The sequence below is a fragment of the Theropithecus gelada genome, chromosome 16, assembly GCF_003255815.1.
Source record: "Theropithecus gelada isolate Dixy chromosome 16, Tgel_1.0, whole genome shotgun sequence".
NCBI classification, from domain to species: domain Eukaryota; kingdom Metazoa; phylum Chordata; class Mammalia; order Primates; family Cercopithecidae; genus Theropithecus; species Theropithecus gelada.
Window position 1 is genome coordinate 59,410,109 of NC_037684.1, and position 22,294 is coordinate 59,432,402.

Genomic DNA, 22,294 nt, shown 5'->3' on the forward strand with positions numbered 1-22,294 from the left:
TTCCTGGTGTGTTCTTCCTCTCGCATAACGTGTGGTTGAATCCCTCCTTTTTTTTTTTTTTTTTCCAAACGTTACATTTCATGTTGTCACCACTGTACTTCAAATCGACATTGTGCAAAGTGACCAGAAAGCACACCACGGTAATGGACCAAACTCTGAGATTGAACCTTTCACCCCAGTGCCTTCTTGGGCTCTTTTGATACTAAACATGTTTCTCATTCAAGTGAATTGAAATGCGTTTGTTGGGTTGATTCTCGGGAGCCTCATAAAAAACAAAACAAAACAACAACAAAGATATTGCACCATCTTTGTTCAGTAATGTAATGTTTGTGTCTTTCGTAGCAAATAATTACTTCATTGAAGTTAAAACTTCCAAACATAACTTATTAATAGTCTTCAAATTCAGCTCAGATCACTTAAGTTGAAAGTACTCTGCTAAACACACTTAAAATAATTTTAACAGTTAATTGTCCATAACACCCACCAAGGTTGTTTTCCTAGACCAGTTTTAAGACGATCCATTAGTACTCCTTGCACAGGTGAAAAATGATACTCAATTTTCTTGTCTTTTTATTTTTAATGTAAAAGTTGGAAGGGACCTTCAAGTTTCAAGTCTCCACACTGAGAATCCCTCCTTTTTATTGCTGAGATTATCCCTACACTCCCAAATCCTTTCTTCCCCAATAAGCTGGTTCAGCTCTGATATTTCTGGAGGGTCATAGAGCTGTTGATGATGATGGTAATGATAGCTGCTCTGTACTCAGTTCTTTCTTGTTGAATCTTCATAACCACACATCTGCATTTAACAGAAGAGGAAACTGCCGGGCGCGGTGGCTCAAGCCTGTAATCCCAGCACTTTGGGAGGCCGAGACGGGCGGATCACAAGGTCAGGAGATCGAGACCATCCTGGCGAACATGGTGAAATCCCGTCTCTACTAAAAATACAAAAAAAACTAGCCGGGCGAGATGGCGGGCATCTGTAGTCCCAGCTACTCGGGAGGCTGAGGCAGGAGAATGGTGTAAACCCGGGAGGCAGAGCTTGCAGTGAGCTGAGATCCGGCCACTGCACTCCAGCCTGGGCGACAGAGCAAGACTCTGTCTCAAAAAAAAAAAAAAAAAAAAAAGAAAAGGAAACTGAGCTCCAGAGAAGCAGCTCACTCAAAGCTACATAGGTAAAAACAGTGGATTCAAAGCTGAAGTTTAGGCTGGGCATGGTAGCTCACGCCTGTAACCTCAGCACTTTGGGAGGCCGAGGTGGGCGGATCACGAGGTCAGGAGTTCGAGACCAGCCTGGCCAACACGGTGAAACCCCGTCTCTACTAAAAATACAAAAATTAGCCGGTGTGATGGTGGGGACCTGTAATCGCAACTACTCAGGAGGCTGAGGCAGGAGACTCGCTTGAACCCGGGAGGCGGAGGTTGCAGTGAGCCGAGACCACGCCACTGCACTCCAGCCTGGGAGACAGAGCGAGACTCCATCTCAAAAACAAACGAACAAAAAAACCCCAAAAATACCTGAAGTTTAATTTTTCTGATCTCAGTCATCCCCTCTGTGATGCGTGATGGAAAATGAGACAGGGCAGGAGTCAGGTTGTAAACATTCCTTCTTTGCCTATTGTATTGGGGTATGTTCCTCCTTAGCGTGTTCTCCTCAGAGACCTCTGATTTCATGCGGAGGGGATTGACGTGTGGTCGGGAGCGGTGACTTGCTGAGAATCGCGCTGCTGGTTGGAGGTGGAATTAGGCCTACAGTTATCCTTGCTGACCAGTTTCGGGGTTCTGGCTTCACTTTTGACACCACAGATTCAACACGGGGGTCAAATAAACTGCTGGACACATGTGCCCCCGAGCTTTGGCTGGCACATCTGGGCGGGAGTGGAATGAGCGATACAGCAGTTTGGTTCCTACTGGAGAAGCCCAAGTTCTAGAAGCTAGCTGACTCTGGAGCTGCCGCCTGACTGTCTCCTTACTATTTCTTTCCCTCCGTGTTTGTGGAGGTTTCATACCCGGGGACACATTCTCTACCCAAATGGGTGCTTCTCCTCCCATGTGCTTTCTCTCTTGCTTCCGAATTGAACCAATGTTGATTTTTTTTCTTGCCACATTTTCCAGGCCTCCCAGATGATTGTGTCCTATGATGAGCATGAAGTCAACAACACATTCAAATTCGGAGTCATTTATCAAAAAGCCAGGCAGGTAAGCAACACCGTCCATACCGGTGACCGTATCCCGTGGTTTCTCACTTAGGACTCTTTTTATCCCCACCCTGAACGCGGGAGCCCTGACCTGCGTTCTTAAGCATTTGGAATACAACGGTCCCATTTAAGGTATGAGTTAGACTGGAGGTGGCAGAACTTTCCAGCAAGGCTACTTCTTACAAAAAGGCCTGCACGTCCTTAAACAGTGATGTCGTTTTTTTCATATAGCAAATTCTCACTCTTCCCGGCTGCCTCAGCTTATATGTATTTATGGGCTGCTGGTTATAAGAAAAACCAGACTAGGTCGAGGGAATGGAGGAACATAGGCTGCTCTCTCCTTGCCCAAATTTCTCCCCAGTGGGAATGAACTTTTTCTCCCCGAACTTGAGTGATGTGATGAATAGGTGGGTGCGTCTCTTCACGACTCTGTTCCGTGACGTCATGTTGGCAGCTTGAAGTCAACCGTGGTGGAAGTATTTACTCTATGGAAATTGGCAAACACCAGGGTTTCTATCTTCCTCCTTTGGAGAGCCAGTGACTCAAAATTTGCCAGCACACCACTGCTCAGCCTCTGTCTTTGGTAGCACTCACACGTTGCTTTGGAGTTAACTGGCCGGAATCATGTTTCTCAAAGTGTGTTCCGTGAATGCTGGTCTAATGGTGTACTCCGTGAGCAAATGACCTGGGGAGGCATTGTCACTTGTGTGGGGACCTTTTAAAGGCTTTAAGAACCCTCAAGGTAAAGGACAATTTATAACTTTGTTGAACTTAGTGGTTTCCGTACTTACATAAACTTCCCGTCTTCCCTACCTCTTTCCTACCACGAACATTTATTAACATCCCAAGTAGAGGGGTTAACTGAACACACGGTTTCCTCATCGAGGCTCTTTGAGAGGAAAGTTCCACGCCCATTTCATCTTTGTATCATCTAAGAGCCTCGCCTATAAATACACCTTCATATAAATACACTCCATTGTTATGTGAATTAATGAATGAATAAAAATGTCGGCCCTACTAATGGCAGGTTAATAGTATCTTCTGATGTTATCTCTATTTTTTTTTTTTTTTTTTTGCATGATGATATCTTTCTTGGTTAGACGACACCTGATGTTCTCATTTAGAGATACTGGACCTTAAGAGACATGCGTTTGCTTAAAAATATTCTAATTAGATGAAGAGTTTAGGATCTGCAAGACTAACGCTGATGAATCTTATAATTTAAGGGAGATTATTCAGGTAGCTACTATAATCATTTTCACATATTATATTTTTATTTTATATAGCTTTGCTAATAAAACCCCCTAATGAAAGTTCTTTGCTGGTGAAATTTACCAAAGCAGAGCTTGTGAGGTGATTATAATCCAATGTTCCAGCAAAGTTATAATTACTGAACATGAGCCATCCATCTCGGAGAGGGAGTCTGTGTATTGTTTATGTGCCTGATGCTGCTGTGGGGGAAGAAGCCAAGAAGATAATTTTTTTTTTTTTAAAGAACCTAGGCAGATTGTTGTTTTGCACACCTGCTGCTGGGGGACATTTAATATGAACATTTGTTGCCTCCAAGCCCTATGCTGGTCTCCGGATAGAAATGAGCTTCACCTAATTCTTGTGTTTGCTGTGCACTGTGCTGTGCACTCTGGGGGATACGGCGATGCCTAAGACCCCTCCCTGAGTGCGTGGTCAAGCTCAAGGCCAGTATCAAAGTAACGGCAAGGCTACTCTCAGGCTGGATGTGAATCTTGCAAAGAAGTGCGTGTCCCAGAGCACACACTGGATTGTTTTTCTAGTGAGAGATGTAGGTTGCCTGGAGGCAGCTGCTCTTCCACACTCTGGCCTCATAATCTGGGGCAAGTAGGACATGTGGCTAGAGTTGTAACACCTTCATGGCATGCTATAGATCAGGGATTGGCAAACTTTTTTGGGTAAAGGACCAGAGAGTAAATGTTTTAGATTTCATGGGCCTTGGAGTCTCTGTGATAGCCACTCACCTTTGCCTTGCTGGCGCAGAAGTAGCAATAGACAATAGATAAATGAGTTGGCCTGTCTGCGTTCCAATAAAACTTTATCGATAAACACAGGCAGCAGGCCAGACTCGGCCCCTGGGCTGCAGTTAGTTGACCCCTTTTAGAGTGCAGAGTTTCCCAGCCTTCAGACATTCACAGACCATATCCAGGATCCGTATCATAGCGTTTGTTTCACCCTATGCCACTGTTAAGATCTTTATCACACCTATACTGTTAACTGAATATTTTCTTCAAAAAGTTTTTTTAAAACTTCCGTGCATTTACTTTTTATTTTTACTTTTATTTTTTTGAGATGGAGTTTTGCTCTCATTGCCTAAACTGGAGTGCAATGGCGCAATCTTGGCTCACTGCAACCTCCACCTCCCGGGTTCAAGCAATTCTTCTGCCTCAGTCCCCCGAGTAGCCCGGGATTACAGGCAGCTGCCACCACACGTGGATAATTTTGTATTTGTAATAGAGACGGGGTTTCACCATGTTAGTCAGGCTGGTCTCGAACTCCCGACCTCAGGTGATCCACCCACCTCGGCCTCCCAAAGTGCTGGGATTACAAGTGTGAGCCACCACGCCCAGCCACGTACATTTATTTTTAAAGGAAATTTTATATCACTCCTCTAACTGGAAAATCAGTATCATTTATCATGAAATGAAGGTAATTCTAAAAGAAATACTATAAAAAGCAAAATAAAATTATTGAAATCTACCAGATTCTGTTACCTGTTGAAGGCATGGGGCCTGACGTCTGCTTTTTGTTGTTGTTATTGTTACAATTACCTTCTGAAGACATTCTGTTGAAGTGATTGGGTAGGCTAGAGTGTTTTTGTATCATCTGCAGCTCTTCATGGCAGCCTGTGCATGTTTGCAGAACCTTCAGCTGTTTGCAGATCCTGCCACTGTGGGTAGAGCCTGTTGAACAGGCCCTGTTTGAAGCCTGTTACTGTTTGCAGAGTTTGCTACTGTTTTCAGCTTTGATTTTTACAAAATTAGTCAGGCGTGGTGGTGGGCACCTATAGTCCCAGCTACTTGGGAGTCTAAGGCAGGAGAATCGCTTGAACCTGGTAGGCAGAGGTTGCAGTGAGCTGAGATTGTGCCATTGCACTCCAGCCAGAGCAACAAGAGCGAAACGCCATCTCAAAAAAAAAAAAAAAAAAATTACTAACCTTTTTATCTTTAGGTATTTGTAGATTCACATAGAGTTGTAAAAAATGATACAGTGAGATCTCATGTACCCTTTACCTACTTTCCCCCCAAAGTAATGTCTTACAAAATAATAGCACAATACTGCAACCAGGATGTGGACATCAGTCTCCCAGCTCCGGTCCGTAACCCCTGACAACCGCTCATCTGTTCTCCGATTTCTAAAACATTGTTATTTCAAAAACGATATATAAATGGAGTCATATAGTATATAACCATTTGACGTTGGCTTTTTCCCAGTCAGCAAGATGAATCCAGGTTCTTGGGTGTATCAATACTGTGTTCTTTTTCGTTGCTGAGTAGTATTCCATGGTATTATAACTGTACCACAGTTCGTGTGTAACCATCACCCACTGAAAGCCATTTTTGGCTATTATGAATAAAGTTGCTGTGAACATCTGTATGTAGGTTTTTGTGTGAACATAAGTTTTCATTTCTCTGGGATAAATGCTTAGGAATACAGCTGCTGCGTTGTATGGTAATTATGTGTTTAGTTTTGTAAGAAACCGCCAGCTGGGTGAAGTGGCTCACGCCTGTAATCCCAGCACTTTGGGAGGCAGAGGCGGGTGGATCATGAGGGCAGGAGATTGAGACCATCCTGGCTAACACGGTGAAACCCCGTCTCTCCTAAAAATACAAAAAAAAATCAGCCAGGTGTGGTGGTGGGCACCTGTAGTCCCAGCTACTCGGGAGGCTGAGGCAGGAGAATTGCTTTAACACAGGAGGCAGAGGTTGCTGTGAGCCGAGATTGCGCCACTGCACTCCAGCCTGGGCGACAGAGCGAGACTCCGTCTCAAAAAGACTCCATCTCTAAAGAAAAAAGAAACTGCAAACTGTTTTCTAGAGTGGTTCTTCTCACCAGCAATGATCCAGTTTCTCTATAACCTTGCCAGCATTTGGTGTTGTGACTATTTTTTATTTTAACCATTCTGATAGTTGTGTAACGATATCACCTTATGGTTTTAATTTGCATTTCTCGAATGGCTAATGATGTTGGACATCTTTTCATGTGCTTATTTGCCATCTGTATATCCTCTCAAGGGAAATGCCTGTTCATGTCTTTTTTTTTTTTGAGACAGGGTCTCACTCTGTCACCCAGGCTGGAGTGCAGTGGTGCGATCTCGGCTCACTGCAACCTCTGCCTCCCAGGTTCCAGTGATCCTCCCACCTCAGCCTCCCAGGTAGCTGGGACTACAGGCACATGCCACCATGCCCAGCTGATTTTTGCATTTTTAGTAGAGACGAAGTTTCGCCATGTCGGCCAGGCTGGTTTTGAACTCTGGACCTCAAGTGATCCGCCTGCCTTGGCCTCCCATAGTGCTGGAATTACAGGCGTGAGCCACCGCACCTGGCTGTTTTCATGTCTTTTGACCATTTTCTAATTGGATTTTTTTTTTTAACTGTTGAGTTAAAAATATTTTTTAAAATAACAGCTTTATTGAGCACATCAGCATAATTCTCATACCGTATAATTCATAGTTATGTAATTTATATCTCAATAAAGTATACAATTCAGTGGTTTGTAGTGTAACCACAGAATTGTGCACCTGTCCTCACTACAGAACATTTTCATCACTCCCAAAAGAAACCCCACACTCACCAGCAGTCACTCCCCATCCCCCTTTCCTTTAGCTCCTGCCAACCCTAATCTAATTTCTGTCTCTATAGATTTGCCTATTCTAGACCTTTTATAAATGGAATCATAATATGTGGCCTTTTGTGTCTGGTTTCTTTCACTCAGCGTAGTGTTTTCAGGGTTTATCCAGGTCGTAGTATGTATCAGCACGTTGTTCCTTGTTTATGGCCAGATAATATTCCATTGTGTGGATAGCCCACATTTTGTCTGTCTATTCCTCGGAAGGACATTTGGGTTCTTTCTCCTTTAGGGCTATTACGAATAGTGCTGCTATTGATATTCATGTATACATTTTCTGTGGACATGGACATGTTTTCATTTCTCTTTCGTATATACCTGAGAGTGAAGTTGCCAGATCCGGCAACTTTGGTTTATACCTCATGTACTAGTTTGGTATATACCTCAGAGTGAAGTTTCTGGATCCTATGGTGACTCTGTGTTTAACTTTCGGTATATGCCTGGATCCTATGGTGACTCTGTGTTTAGCCTTCGGTATATGCCTGGATCCTATAGTGACTCTGTGTTTAACCTTCGGTATATGCCTGGATCCTATGGTGACTCTGTGTTTAACCTTCGGTATATGCCTGGATCCTATGGTGACTCTGTGTTTAACCTTCGGTATATGCCTGGATCCTATAGTGCCTCTGTGTTTAGCCTTCGGTATATGCCTGGATCCTATGGTGACTCTGTGTTTCGCCTTCGGTATATGCCTGGATCCTATGGTGACTCTGTAGTTAACCTTCAGTATGTGCCTGGATCCTATAGTGACTCTGTGGTTAACCTTCAGTATGTGCCTGGATCCTATAGTGACTCTGTGGTTAGCCTTTGGTATATGCGCGGGAGTGAAGTTGCCGAGTCATATGGTGACTCTGTGTTTAGCCTTCGGTATATGCCCAGGAGTGAAGTCGCCGGATCCTATGGTGACTGTGTTTAGCCTTCAGTGTATGCCAGGGAGTGAAGTTGCCAAGTCATATGGTGACTCTGCATTTAGCCTTTTGAGGAACTGCCGGACTGCTTTCCACAGTGGCTGTGTCATTTTCCATTTTCAGCAGCAGCGTGTGATGGTTCTGGTTTCTCCACACCCTCACCAACACTTGTTATTACCTTTTATTTCCTTTATTTTTCATCGTGGCCGCCCTAGTAGGTGGGAAGTGGTATATCATTGTGGTTTTGATTACTTTAGAGTTTTGAGAGTTCTTTATATTTTCCTTTCTTTTTTTTTGAGACAGAGTCTCACTCTGTCACCCAGACTGGAGTGCAATGGCATGATCTTGGCTCACTGCAACCTCTGCTTCCCAGGCTCAAGCAATTCTCCTGTCTCAGTCTGCTGAGTAGCTGGGATTACAGGCACCCACCACCACGCCCAGTTACTTTTTGTATTTTTAGTAGAGACGGGGTTTCACCATGTTGGCCAGCCTGGTCTCGAATTCCTGACCTCAAGTGATCCACCCACCTCGGTCTCCCAAAGTGCTGGGAGTGAGTCTCCACCAGTCTCTCCTTCCTCTGCCCCAGTCCCACCGAGGGCAGCTACGGTGGATGTGCTGGGAGATAGGGAGAGATGAAGAAAGGGACCAGGTGTCTGGGCAACCATATTCCTTCCTTTAGCATCACAAAGGATTTTTCTAATTCCTGCCCTTATTCCTATTTCTCTTTCAGACCCTGGAGGAGGAGCTATTTGGGAACAATGAGGAGAGCCCAGCTTTTAAGGAGTTCTTGGACCTGCTGGGGGACACGATCACACTGCAGGATTTCAAAGGGTGGGTTTTAGCCAAGTGACGGCTCCATTTCCATCAACAAGGGCACTAGAGGAAGGGCAAGGGGCAGACAGCTCAGTTCTCAGGAAGCACATGTGAAAGTTAAAAACACACAAGAAATGAGGGATGGCTTTCCAGGATCTGATCGCTCACTGCATTCCTAAGGAATCAGGGGTCCAAGGAGTGATCCAGTGTGGCAAATTTCCCTGAAGGCATTCACGTTTGGCCCCATACTTGCCTTCCTACTTACCTTTGGCCCAGACTGAGAATGGGAGGAATCCACCTTCCCTGTCACTCACCTGCCGGGCGTGTGGGAGAGGGAGCCCCGTGCAGTTTTTGGGGGAAATGACCTGTTTTGTTTTATTTTTTATTTTTTTATTTTTGGAGACAGAATCTTGCTTTGTCTATGCTTTTTTTTTTCTTTGAGATGGAGTCTCACTTTATCACCCAGGCTGGAGTGCAGTGGCACGATCTCAGCTCACTGCAACCTCCGCCTCCTGGGTTCACGCCATTCTCCTGCCTCAGCCTCTCGAGTAGCTGGGACTACAGGCGCCCGCCACCATGCCCAGCTAGTTTTTTGTATTTTTAGTAGAGACGGCGTTTCACCATGTTAGCCAGGATGGTCTCGATCTCCTGACCTCGTGATCTGCCTGCTTTGGCCTCCTAAAGTGCTGGGATTACAGGCGTGAGCCACTGTGCCCGGCCTGCTTTTTTTTTTTTTGAGACGGAGTCATGCTCTGTCGCCAGGCTGGAGCTCAGCGGTGTGATCTTGGCTCACTGCAACCTTTGTCTCCTGGGTCCAAGTTATTCTCCTGCATCAGCCTCCCAAGTAGCTGGGATTACAGGCGCCTGCCACCATGCCCGGCTAATTTTTGTATTTTTAGTAGAGACGGAGTTTCACCATGTTGGTCAGGATGGTCTCGATCTTCTAACCTCGTAATCTGCCCGCCTCGGCCTCCCAAAGTGCTGGGATGACAGGCGTGAGCCATTGCGCCTGGCCCAGTCTATGTTTTTTTAAGTGGGCAGTAAGATAGAACACTGGGGCCATTGCTTGGAAAACTCTGACCCTTGATTTTCCTTGGCCAAGGCCACATTTGGGATTAGTCCAGATGTGGCCAGCCTATTTTGTCCTTGGTGGCTGGCACATGGCTCCGGGGCCCAGAATGCCTCACTGCAGCAGCCAGATTGACATGAGCTCCTCACATTGGGTGTGAAAATACCTAACCCAGAGCCTGGCATGCAGCAGAGGTTCACTAATCGCTTTCTTCCTCTGCTTCCTTCTCTATCCTTCCTCCTCCTTTTTCCTTTCCTCTGTTCCTCCATCTTCTCCCTCCCTCAAGGTCATCTTGGCTGTCTGGAGTCAGTCACACCCCGGATAAAACCCCCGCTCCACCACTTATGAGCTCTGTGACTTTGGATAAGTGATGTGACCTCTACAAGCTTCAGTTTCCTCACTGTAAAAAGGGAGATAAAGGGCCGGGCGCAGTGGCTCACGCCTGTAATCCCAGCACTTTGGGAGGCTGAGGCGGGTGGATCACGAGGTCAGGAGTTCAAGACCAGCCTGGCCAATATGGTGAAACCCCGTCTCTACTAAAAATACAAAACACACACACACACACTAGCTGGGTGTGGTAGCGTGCACCTGTAGTCCCAGCTACTCTGGAGGCTGAGGCAGGAGAATCTCTTGAACCTAAAAGGCGGAGGTTGCAGTGAGCCAAGATTGCACCACTGCACTCCAGCCTGGGCAACAGAGGGAGACTCCGTCTCAAAAAAAAAAAAAAAAGGGAGATAAAGATAGTGTCAGCCGTACAAGGTTTTGGGGGGAATTAGGATAAGATACTGCTCACCAAACACTTAAGCAAGTGCCATGCACTGGTCGTCGTTATTGTTATTGTTCTTATTTTGCTATCTTTCATTGACTTTGAGATGCTATCACACATCCTGTGACAAAATGTGAAAAAATGACCAGGGATGGTGGGTCACACCTGTAATCTCAGCACTTTGGGAGGCCGAGACAGGTGGATCACCTGAGCCCAGAAGTTTGGGACCAGCCTGGGCAATATGATGAGACCCTGTCACTACAAAAATATGAAAAATTATAAAAATTAGGGCCAGGCACGGTGGCTCACGCCTGTAATCCCAGCACTCAGAGGCCAAGGTGGGCGGATCACGAGTTCAGGAGATCGAGACCATCCTGGCTAACACGGTGAAACCCCGTCTCTACTAAAAATACAAAAAATTAGCCAGGCATGGTGGCGAGCACCTGTAGTTTCAGCTACTCGGGAGGCTGAGGCAGGAGAATGGTGTGAACCCGGGAGGTGGAGCTTGCGGTGAGCCGAGATCCGGCCACTGCACTCCAGCCTGGGCGACAGAGCGAGATTCTGTCTCAAAAAAAACACAAAAAACAAAAAATTAGCCGACTGTTGTGGTGTGCTCCTGTGGTCCCGGCTACTTGGGAGGCTGAGGTGGGGAGGATCACATGAGCCCAGGAGGTTGAGGCTGCAGTGAGCTGTGATTATACCATTGCACTCCACCGTGGATGATAGAGTGAACGCTCGACTCAAACCAAAACAAAACGTGGTCCTTAGAATAGGTGAAATACAGTATATTAAAGCCCAGAAGGTCCTCAGAGATATGAAATTCTATCCCTTTATTTTATGGAGGCCTAGAGAGACTAAACAAATTGTCCACGATCATGTGCTGATTTAGTGGCAGAAGCAGGTCTAGAACCCGGAGCTCCTGACCCCTTGTCCAGCATCCTTTCTGCCATGCCAGGCTGGACACATTTTCTGGCTTGATTGTAGTGTTGGGGGTGCTGAGATTCCAGGTCCATCTTATTTCATTTTCTTTTTTTTTCTTTTCTTTTTTTTTTTTTTTTTGAGACGGAGTCTCGCTTTGTCGCCCGGGCTGGAGTGCAGTGGCCAGATCTCAGCTCACTGCAAGCTCTGCCTCCCGGGTTCACGCCATTCTCCTGCCTCAGCCTCTGGAGTAGCTGGGACTACAGGTGCCCATCACCTCGCCTGGCTAGTTTTTTGTATTTTTTAGTAGAGACGGGGTTTCACCGTGTTAGCCAGGATGGTCTCGATCTCCTGGCCTCGTGATCTGCCCGTCTCGGCCTCCCAAAGTGCTGGGATTACAGGCTTGAGCCACCGCGCCCAACCTCATTTTCTTAAAGGAAACTGCATCTGCTGAAGACTGATCAAGGCTGGCAGCCGTGTGTATAAAGGCAGAAGGGACAACTCCTGGAAGCCCACCCAGTTCCTTAGTGCCTTTCTTTCTTGCCTGTGAGGAGAGAGCCAGAGAAGGGACTTCCCTGGATACTCCCAGGCTGGGTGCTGCGGTGGTTGGGCCTCTATCTTAGGGACTAGCTGGGCACAAGTCGAGCATCTGCCACCTCTTCTGGCTGACTCCAGATGCTCCTCTATTGGGCTCCCCACCAGCCAACAGGATGGCCGGCTGCCCTAGCTCTGGGCAGAGGACTTGGACATGGCCTTGCAGAGAGCAAAGAAAGGCCTGCGCCCAGGCTTGGGGGCCATTGGCACCGGGGACAGGCATTTGTTTGGGATTATGGATGGATGAGTTTCCTTCCTATATAACCATCCAGTGTGGAGAGGACACAGCCAAGGCTTGAAATGGAGGTTCTACTTTGTCTTATTATTTATTTATTTATTTATTTATTTATTTATTTATTTAGAGATGGAGTCTCACTCTTGTTGCCCAGGCTGGAGTGCCGTGGTGCCGTCTCAGCTCACTGCAACCTCCGCCTCCTGGGTTCAAGTGATTCTCCTGCCTCAGCCTCCTGAGTAGCTGGGATTACAGGAATGGGCCACCATGTCTGGCTAACTTTTGTATTTTTAGTAGACACGGGGTTTCACCATGTTGGCCAGGCTGGTCTCGAACTGCTGATCTCAGGTGATCTGCCCGCCTCACCCTCCCAAAGTGCTGGCATGACAGGCGTGAGCCACTGGGCCCGGCCAACTTTGTCTTTAAATAATGGATTTGTGGGTAGAGTGCCAGGGCTGATATACCTGGAAGAACAGATCTACCTGCTTTTCAACCACATCACAGCCTGCTCTGCCCTCAGCTCTCCTGTCTTGTCATGATACAGTGAACCCCTGACTCAAACCAAAATAAAACGTGGGGCTTAGAATAGGTGAAATACAGTATATTAAAGCCCAGAAGGTTCTCCGAGATACGAAATTCTATCCCTTTATTTTACGGAGGCCTGGAGAGACTAAGCTGTGCTGCGTACACTTAGAGAAGCTTGCATTAAGTTGCCTACTTTGCCTCACTGTCTTTTCTCCCCATCTCCTGCCCTGTTCCGTTACAGTTTCCGAGGAGGCCTGGATGTGACCCACGGACAGACGGGGGTGGAATCGGTGTACACGACATTCCGGGACAGGGAGATCATGTTTCATGTCTCCACAAAGCTGCCATTTACCGAGGGAGACGCCCAGCAGGTAACCTGGTTTGGGAGGGCTTTGGGAGCCCAGGGCGTGCGAGGTGAAGGCCCGCCTCTGGTCTGACCTGCTAAGAGACTGCGGCCCTCCCCATTTTCGTTCCCATAGCCGGCCAGTCGTTGAGCTGCATAGCAGCATCATAGTCCGTTCTGCTGCGTCTCTGGCCGAGGCCGTGCCTCGGTGGTCCGTTCTGTTGTGTCTCTGGCTGAGGCCGCGTCTCAGCCGTCCGTTCTGCTGCGTCTCTGGCCGAGGCCGTGCCTCAGTGGCCCTGGGCAGGAGGCAGTGCAGGGCTTGTGGTTCTCCCACGTTGACTGATGGGAAAACTGCAGCCCACAGTGGTGACAAGACTTCCTTGAGGTTTCTCCGTTTATTAGGGGCAGAGCACAGAGCAGAGCCTGGGGGCCCTGGTCCTAGACGGTGGTGGTAAAGTGTGCATGGTGGGGTTTGCAGATGGGGGCAGGAAGCCAGCTGTGCTACTTTGGGGCGTGTGACTCTGGGCAAGCCAGTTAACTTTCTCATCTGTAAAATGGGGTAACACCACCCACGATAGAGGGTTATTGTGGGGATTACATACATTTCTGACTAGGGTTCATACGATGCCCAACTCGTGGCCAGCTTTCCATAGAACAGCTGTTCACTGTCCAGCCCTTGGTGATTTTGTCCCCTTTCCTGCCCCAGTGACAGAAGGCTGGTTATTGCGTGAGATTCCTTCCCCACCCTCAGCTTTCCTCATCTCACAGGCTCCTCTCACCACACCTGTGGGAATTCAGCCTTGACCTCCACCAGGGAGACCTGGATGAGACCCCTGTCCCCACAGCTTTCTTGGTGTGCCCCCCGTTTGCTGCTCTGACAGCCGTGCATCCCCGGGGAGAGCCGCAGCTGGTCCCCGGCTGTTGCAAGCCCAGTTCCCCGAGCCCGCCTTCTGCCCCTTTTCAGTCTGGGAAAGTAAGAAATGCAGGTGGGCCTTTGCCCAAACTCTGACCTGTGTGTCTCTGAGCAGGAACTGGGGAGGGAGCACAGAGGGAAAATTGTAAACACAGTGCCTGGCTTCTTAGGAAAGAAGGAAATTGGCAAATGAGATTATGAGTTGGCTGTAAAATAGCTACTGAATGTTCCAGAAACAAATGGAAGCAGAATTCCTTTTGTATCCAAAGTGGGTTTTCGTTCAATCTTTCACCTCCAGCCTCTCTGTTCCCTTATGGCCCCTCTCACCTGCTGCCCAGCCTGGTCTGTTCTCTCTGGGCCTTCTCAGTCTTATGTATGTTTCCTGGGAAATACACGTTGGCACAGGGCTCGGCTCTTGGCGGGGACTGAGTAAATATTAGCTTTCTCTTCCTGAGAAATGGGAAGATGTGCGTGGAGTAAGTGAGGTAAATTGTGTAAAAGCGCTCAGCACCGTTCTTGGTGTATAACAGTGTTCAGCGAATGAGAAACTCAATGTGAAGGGACTGCATGCAGTAGGTGCTTAATAAAAGAACAAATGCATAGGCAGGCACCTAGCCCGGACTTGATGTACAGGAGAGGGTTTGTGTGTGTGTGTGTGTGTGTGAGAAGGGGTCTCACTCTGTCACCCAGGCTGGAGTACAGTGGTGCGATCATAGCTCACTGCAGCCTCGAACTTCAGGACAGGGTTAACATTTCATATCATGCATGAACAGCCCGACGTGGTTCCAGGGATACACCAGTTGCTTGGTGGCCGAGGTCACACCCAGAAGCACCTGGCCCTGCTTGGGATATAGAGTTATGGTTGGGAATCCTCCTTCCATCCCACCTGCGCCAAGCTAGGTCATCAGTGCTGTCATGATCTGCCATTCATCACTTTCATTCACACCCTCAAGACCCCCTGACCTTCAAGACGTCTCCTCCTCCAGGAAGCCCTCTCAGGTTGCTGTCGGGCCCTGTGATTTCCCCTCCCCTCTATCTCCAGAGCTGTCAGGCCTTTCGTGCACGGCAGCTGATTTAGCTCTTGCTGGCGGCCGGCTTTGTTAGTTTTCTCAGGTGGCTTCTCCTGTGTTTGTATTTCTCCCAGATAAAGGACAGGCTCTACCAGGGCAAGACCCAGCCTTGCCTTTTAAATATTCTCGCCGAGTCCTGAGTCAGGGATCTACATGCTGTAGAGGTCAGTAAGATGCTCGCTAGTCTCCACCTAAGCACTTGGCCATCTTCCCCATTTTTTTTTCCCTTTTTGGTGGCTTCTAAAGATTGAAAGAAGGTCAGGCGCAGTGACTTACGCCTATAATCCCAGCACTTTGGAGGCTGAGGCGGGCTGGTCAGGAGTTTAAGACCAGCCTGGCCAACATGGTGAAACCTTATCTCTATCAAAAAATACAGAAATTAGTGGGTGAAGTGGCACGCACCTGTAATCCCAGCTACTCCGGAGGCTAAGGTGGGAGAATCACTTGAACCCGGGAGGCGGAGGTTGCAGTGAGCCGAGATCGCGCCACCGCACTCCAGCCTGGGCAACACAGTGAGACCCTGTCTCAAAAAAAAAAAAAAAAAGATTGAAAGAAGAACCCCCCTGGTTTTCCCCAAATAGGAAAGCAACTCAAAAGAGACACAAAGCACGAAGCGTGTTCCGTGCACGCCTCCCGTTGCTGCCCGGCATCAGTAATGTGCTTTCAATCTTAAATTTACTGCATTTTCATCCTTAAATTTCCAAAACAACAGCCACGAACTCTTCCTACTCAGAATTCAGGTGTCCTGTGCGCAAATGAAAGTGAACCCACTCTTTTCCCAAAACATCGTTCATGACGTTCCTAACTGGCTTATAACCTCTCAACACTTTTTATTTAGCTCCAGAGAAAGAGACACATTGGAAATGACATTGTGGCCATCATCTTCCAAGAGGAAAACACACCGTTTGTCCCAGACATGATAGCCTCCAATTTCTTACATGCCTACATCGTCGTGCAGGTTGAGACCCCAGGCACAGAGACCCCATCCTACAAGGTAAGGAGAACGCCTTGTGGGAGGAAGTGGTGGGCCTCGACACCTTATCCTGTGTGGATCCTATGATATCAGAAGGCACTAGTCCTCAGCAGTCAGAGATTCTCCATGAGGTCTCAGATTTCTGGGTTTGGAGCTAATTTCTGGGTGGGGAGGACCTTCCAAGGCCACCTGATCCCCCTTGCTGCCTCCAGTCTCAATGGCATCTTACTTGAGGGTTGAAGAGCTCTGGGTGTTGTATTTGGAATCTGGTAATGCTATTTGCTCGAGTAAGGCAGAGCTAGAATAAAGAAACAGTGTGGAAAGGACGAGCAGGAAAGGGTAGCGATAGAAGGGTGGTAACAAAGGAAAGAAAGAAAAAAAGTGTTTATGGTGAGGATGGAGAGGAGGTGCCTGGTAGACCCTGGCCACTGGGTGAGCCCCTGGCCTGGCTGTTTGGGACAAAGGATGGATCTTCATTTAAAGAACTCCAGGGAGGCAGATACGCAAGCACCTGGGTCTGAACCTCCCAAGCAGTCATGGGTCTGTCAGATGGCTCGAAATCCTCGCCAGTGCAGATGACAGCGAGATGGAGCTGCTCATTGCCCCTGAGTCCCCTGCTCCCTCATGACTGGATGACTGACCCTCCCCTCCTCTGCTCCACCAGAAAGAATCACGACCTCTTGGGCACAGTCTCTTGGAATCGCAGTGCTGTGGCGGGCACAGGACTCAAGGGCGATAGACTGAGGCAGGGCTTTCAAGGTGAGGGTTAGGCAGTCTCTGACTCCCTGCAGATAAGTGCAAAATGCTGAATTTGTGCCCCTCCTTGGATTCCTGAAAAGAGAGGCCATCCCTTAAATTCTCAAAGGGTTCCCTGCTCTGCAAAATATCAGGAACCACTGTTCTAAGGGAGAGGAAAGATGAGCCTGTGATTGCTAATGGGAAACTGTGAAGCCTGACAATGTTTCCCATCAAATAATTTCAGCCCATACTGATTCCTGGGGTTCAGGATGCCACTGCACTTCCACTCACTTAAGTGCAAAATTCACATCACCTTTTAAAACCAAATGTGAATCGTCAGAAGAAAATAAAAAGAGACTGGGCACGGTGGCGTACGCCTGTAATTCTAGTGCTTTGGGAGGCAGAGGCAGGAGGATTGTTTGAGGCCAGAAGTTCAAGACCAGCCTGGGCAACATAGCGAGACCCTGTCTCTACAAACAAAACAAAACAAGCAACAGAAACCAAATAGCAACTCCGTCCTGTTGAGGTTGATTCCTTTATGCCCAGGCTCATGCATCCCTGCCATTGAGCAGTTTTAGCTGAAGTTGGAGAAGACATGGTGTGGACTTCGCTTCGCTTCCCTTCCCTCCCCTCCCCTTCCCTTCCCTCCCCTCCCCTCCCCTTTCCTTTCCTTTTTGAAACAGAGTCTTGCTCTGTTGCCCAGGCTGGAGTGCAGTGGCGCAGTCTCGGCTCACTGCAACCTCTGCCTCCCGGGTTCAAGTGATTCTCCTGCCTCAGCCTCCCAAATAGCTGGGATTGCAGGCATGCGCCACCACGCCCAGCTAATTTTTTGTATTTTTAGGAGAGACGGGGTTTCTCCATGTCAGCCAGGCTGGTCTTGAACTCCTGACCCCAAGTGATCCGCCTGCCTCTGCCTCCCAAAGTGCTGGGATGACAGGCGTGAGCCACTGTGCCCAGCCCATTTCTTGAAGCCTAGAGGATCACCTGCTTTGACTGAAATGGGCATTCAATTCAAACAGCTGCTTGATTTATGTGTTGGTCGAAGCAAGTTGACTCATTCACTGCCTACTGTGCGCCAAGCACCAGGCTGGAATGGGGCTCGTGGAGGTAACAGAATCAGCCTCAGGGCCTTCCTGATGCCGGAGAAGGGACAGAAGAAGCAGGGAGTGCAGGTCAGCCACTGGGCAGCTGAACTAGTCAACTGCTTCTTTTAATAGACACTTGAAGAGGAAGAACTACTGAGAAGGATCCTTGAAATGAAGCCATGTGATAGGAGGGCTCCCAGACCCTCTGGCAGAATGAGGCCTCCTGTAGACGTTCAGCATTTGCTTCTCTTTCCCAATAGGAAATGCATCTCAGCTAACCAGCTTCTCCACTCTCCCGAGACCTTAGCCGAGTGGTGCACCCATACAGAGAAAAATCAGAGATCCCAAAAAGTGCCACCCAACCTCCAGCTTTGGTGCTAGAAGTCTTTATCCACTCTTCTTCTTCTTTTTTTTTGAGACAGAGTCTCGCTTTGTTGCCCAGGCTAGAGTGCAGTGGTGTGATCTCGGCTCGCTGCAACCTCTGCCTCCCGGGTTCAAGCAATTCTCCTGCCTCAGCCTCCTGAGTAGCTGGAATTACAGGCGCCCACCACCATATCTGGCTAATTTTTGTATTTTTGGTAGAGACGGGGTTTCACCATGTTGGCCAGACCGGCCTTGAACTCTTGCCCTTGTGGTCCGCCGGCCTCAGCCTCCCGAAGTGCTGGCATTGCAGGCATGAACCACTGTGCCCAGCTGTCTTTACCCACTCTTCTAAGCCACGAAGCACAGCATTGTACCCAGAGGGGTGATGAGAAGCAAAGAGGTAGGGCTCCTAGGAGGAGCAGGCTGTGGTACCTCGATCGTGCCCTCCACCTGCCAGGCAGACACTGAGGCTGGAAGGCAAGATGTGTGAATGGGGCCAGGGAGGGGGACCAGCCTTCCAAGGTACTCCCCAAAGCGCTGTCCATCCACACTCCCGGCAGCACCCCAGGTAATTAACAGACTGTGAGGAGGACCTGGTTAGATCCCCCAGGGTTGAAACAGGACCTTAGCTGGCCCCTGCAGGCTCGGGCTATGGCGAAGACGGCTGAGATTTCCTCCCGGATTGAGCCAGCCCCCGGAGGCCTCCACTGGGGAGGAAGAGCTGAAGAAAGAAGAGTAAAGGAAGGACAGGGCTGGGTGTGTGCAGGAAGGGGTCCTCTTCTGTCCACGGAGGGGCTGGGCAGCCTGGGGTTCTGGTCCTGGCCCTGCCTCTGCTGCGTGACCTTGTTCCTTCCCTCTCTGGGCCTCTAGTTTTGTCTGTGTGAAATGAGGAAGTTGGAGTAGACAACCGCGGGCTGTTAGCCTGATACCCTTCGGGAGGGAAGGAGGCGTGCTTGAGAGTGTGTGTGTGCGTGCACGTGTGTGTGTGTGTGTGCGCGCGCACGTGTGTGTGCGTGTGCGTGTGTGCGCATGTGTGCGTGTGCGTGTGTGTGCGCGTGTGTGCGTGTGTGCGCATGTGTGCGTGTGCGTGTGTGTGTGCGTGCGTGTGTGTGTATGTGTGTGTGTTTGTGTGTGTGTGTGGTGGGTTGCAAGGTGCTTTGGGGGAACTCTGTCTATTTCAGGAGCCCTTTACTGGGTGCAGGTCAGCAGGGGAAGTGAAAAGGCCACTGGGTGACAGTGGTTACCCCTTACCAGCTGCTTGCTCATGCCAGGCACCGTGCTGGGTCCTTAGACGCAGTCTTGAATCCTGACAAGCCCCTGGAGAGACAGGACCTCTCGCTGGTGGAGGAAATGGCAGCTGAGAGCTGAACCCACTTAGGGTCTGAGGCCGCAGAGCCAGGGAGCTGTGGAGCTGAGGTTCCTGTCTGGGTCTGCCTGCGGTCTTGCTCATTGAGCCATCAGAGCAGGCGAGAAATTGGCTTCGTGGACTCGGGTGTGCACGGAGCATCACACTGGAGTTTTCAGAAATGAGTGTAGTCCTCATCCTACCAGCTTGGAAGGAAAGTCCAGCTCAGCCATCACCAGGACTACCCCCTTTCCCTCCCTGCAAATCCCTGCCTCCCACTCTGGAAGTCCTCAAAGGTGTCAGGAATCTCAGGTGAAGCTCACCACTGGGGAGGGCCTCTTTGTGGCCCCCTCCCCATTTCCCGTCGCGACTTGTCTGTTGCTTGGACAGTGCTCTGTGCGCCACCGCGGCTCCCAGGGCACCCTTGGGTGTGGGGACTCTGTCAGGTTTTAAGCTTTCTGAGGTTCCCAGTGCATCCTCATGACTCACACTAAGCTCCTTCCTCCTTCCAGCCGTGCAGGTCCCTTCCCCAGAGTCACCTGCACCTGCCTCTCTCCCTCCAAGCCCTTGCTGGAGGCCCTTGCTGCATTTAGAAAACAGGAAGGTGGGGTTGTGTTCAGGCAACTTCTGCTTTCAGCCCAGTGACCCAGATGTCCCCAAGAGAGGGGAACAACAAAGGCCTGGCCGCCTGGTTGGAATGGGGTCAGGAGAGGCGCACAATGAGGATGGAAGGTGAAAGCACGTCACAAGGAAGGCCCCTGCCCCCGACGTGGCCCACAGGGCTCTGCTGTGGGACTGTCCCGCTGGAGGGTTGGACACATTTGAGAATGTGTCTGAAGCCACTTACACAGTCGCACAGACCACTGTAATGCAGGCTGGAAGATGACGGGGAGTAGGGGTGGGAAGGGTAGAGCTGGGGCTGCCCTCTGGCCTCTGTCCCAGGTGCCCGCAGTCTGCAGCCTCCCCGTCGCCTTCCCACACCCCCACCCCTGATTCTGGCTCTGTGACTGAATTCTTGACCTGGGCCACCGGTGCCTGGTGGGTGGTGGTAGGGAACTGGGTTCAGCTGCTGGAGCCCAGCCAGAAATCACGTCAGCCGAACACGCACCATTTCCTGACTCCGGGCACTGCAATTCGGGCCGGGCAGACAGCCTCGAGCTTGGGAAGAGAAAGCCCGTATTGACCAGCTCTCTCCTGCTCTGTTTCCCCTCTGGACTCTGGCAGGGCCTTTCCTTGGCTCGGTGCCCAGCTGCCTGCTCACCCGCCCTGGCAGACTCTCTGCATCTGCCCCACTTCACAGGCTGGGGAGGCTGGCAGCACGCCAGGGCGGGGCTCACGTCAGCGGCCGCACGGGGAAGGGAGGGCAGTCTCCCGAGAGCCCCATAGCTTCGTGGGCTGAGGACAGGTGAAATCAGGGCACCTCTGTGCAGAGGGAAGGTGGGGTGCGGGGCTCGTCCCATGCCTGGGAGACCCCCATGCAGAGAACCTGGATGCCGTCACTCGAAAGCTCAGGCTCGCTTAGGCTGCCAGAGGTGTGCACCCCACCCTCAGTTCCTAGCCTGGGCCCCGGACTGGCTGACCCTGTGTGTGGGGCCAGGGCTCCCAAACACGGGTCCACTGGCTGCACGAGAGCTTCCAGGGGGCCCTGCCTTTCCGATTCGGCAGGTTTAGGCCAGAACCTGTGAACCTAGTATTTATTTTTAAACACCTGAAGCAATTTTGAAGCAATTCTGATTTGTGGCCGAGCTGAGGAGTCAGGCTTGGGAGGAGAACCCCAGAGACGGGTCGGGAGAAGTCTGGATGCTCTGTTCCTCTGCGGCTAATCACCTGTGGGACTTGGGGGCTTCTCTGTGTGTCTCTGGGCCTCTGTTTCCTCATCAGGGAAAAGCAGTTCTCCCTGTGCCTTCTCAGTAGGATTAGCATCACTGTCAAATGAGGCCATGAGATACCATCTCCCAGGCACTTGTGTGGCATTATAATTAGGGTCCTAGCCCTGTCCAGTCATCTTGCCAAACCTGCTTCTGGCCTCCAGGGACGCAGATGAGAGGCTGCGGCCGGCCCCGCACCGTCCGGCCCCACTTCTAGGAACAGGCTCGGGGCCTGCACTGGCGGTGCCCACAGGAGTATTTTGTTTGTGTTCTGGGAAGGCGAGGAGGGAGAAAGTGGGTAGCTTTGCTGTGAGGAGTGTGGCTCCCGTAGGGGCAGTGCCCGTCCCTTCCCTCCAGGTCCATACCATGACTCTGTTTCACTCAGGTCTCTGTCACTGCGCGGGAAGATGTGCCCACCTTTGGTCCACCTCTGCCCAGCCCCCCCGTTTTCCAGAAGGTAGGACACTCTTCCTTCTGCTCCTCTCGCATCCACAATGGCAGGTCTCAGTGCTTGAGTAGTAATGGTTGGGATGGAGCCGAATTCAGGCTCGGAACGTTAGGGAGATCCTTTTGCAGGTTTGGGGGGAACCTCGTTTCTTGGGGTCTCTCCCCACCTCTTTTATGCTGCCAGTCTGGCCCAGCATAGGACCACTTGTCGGGGCGATTGACCCTGGGGTTGCCTTTCTGCTGAAAGAGGGGTT

General features: G+C 49.9%; 1 protein-coding gene across 1 annotated transcript in view; it reads left to right on the plus strand.

Moving 5' to 3' along the window:
* Positions 1 to 22,294, plus strand: part of RAP1GAP2 (RAP1 GTPase activating protein 2) — a 172,018-nt gene that overhangs the window by 120,711 nt on the left and 29,013 nt on the right. Inside the window, exons 12-16 of the mRNA XM_025363499.1 lie at positions 2,113 to 2,196; positions 8,709 to 8,809; positions 13,137 to 13,266; positions 16,060 to 16,215; positions 21,979 to 22,050. Coding sequence (XP_025219284.1) covers positions 2,113 to 2,196; positions 8,709 to 8,809; positions 13,137 to 13,266; positions 16,060 to 16,215; positions 21,979 to 22,050 — 543 coding nt within the window. The remainder of the gene's footprint in view (positions 1 to 2,112; positions 2,197 to 8,708; positions 8,810 to 13,136; positions 13,267 to 16,059; positions 16,216 to 21,978; positions 22,051 to 22,294) is intronic.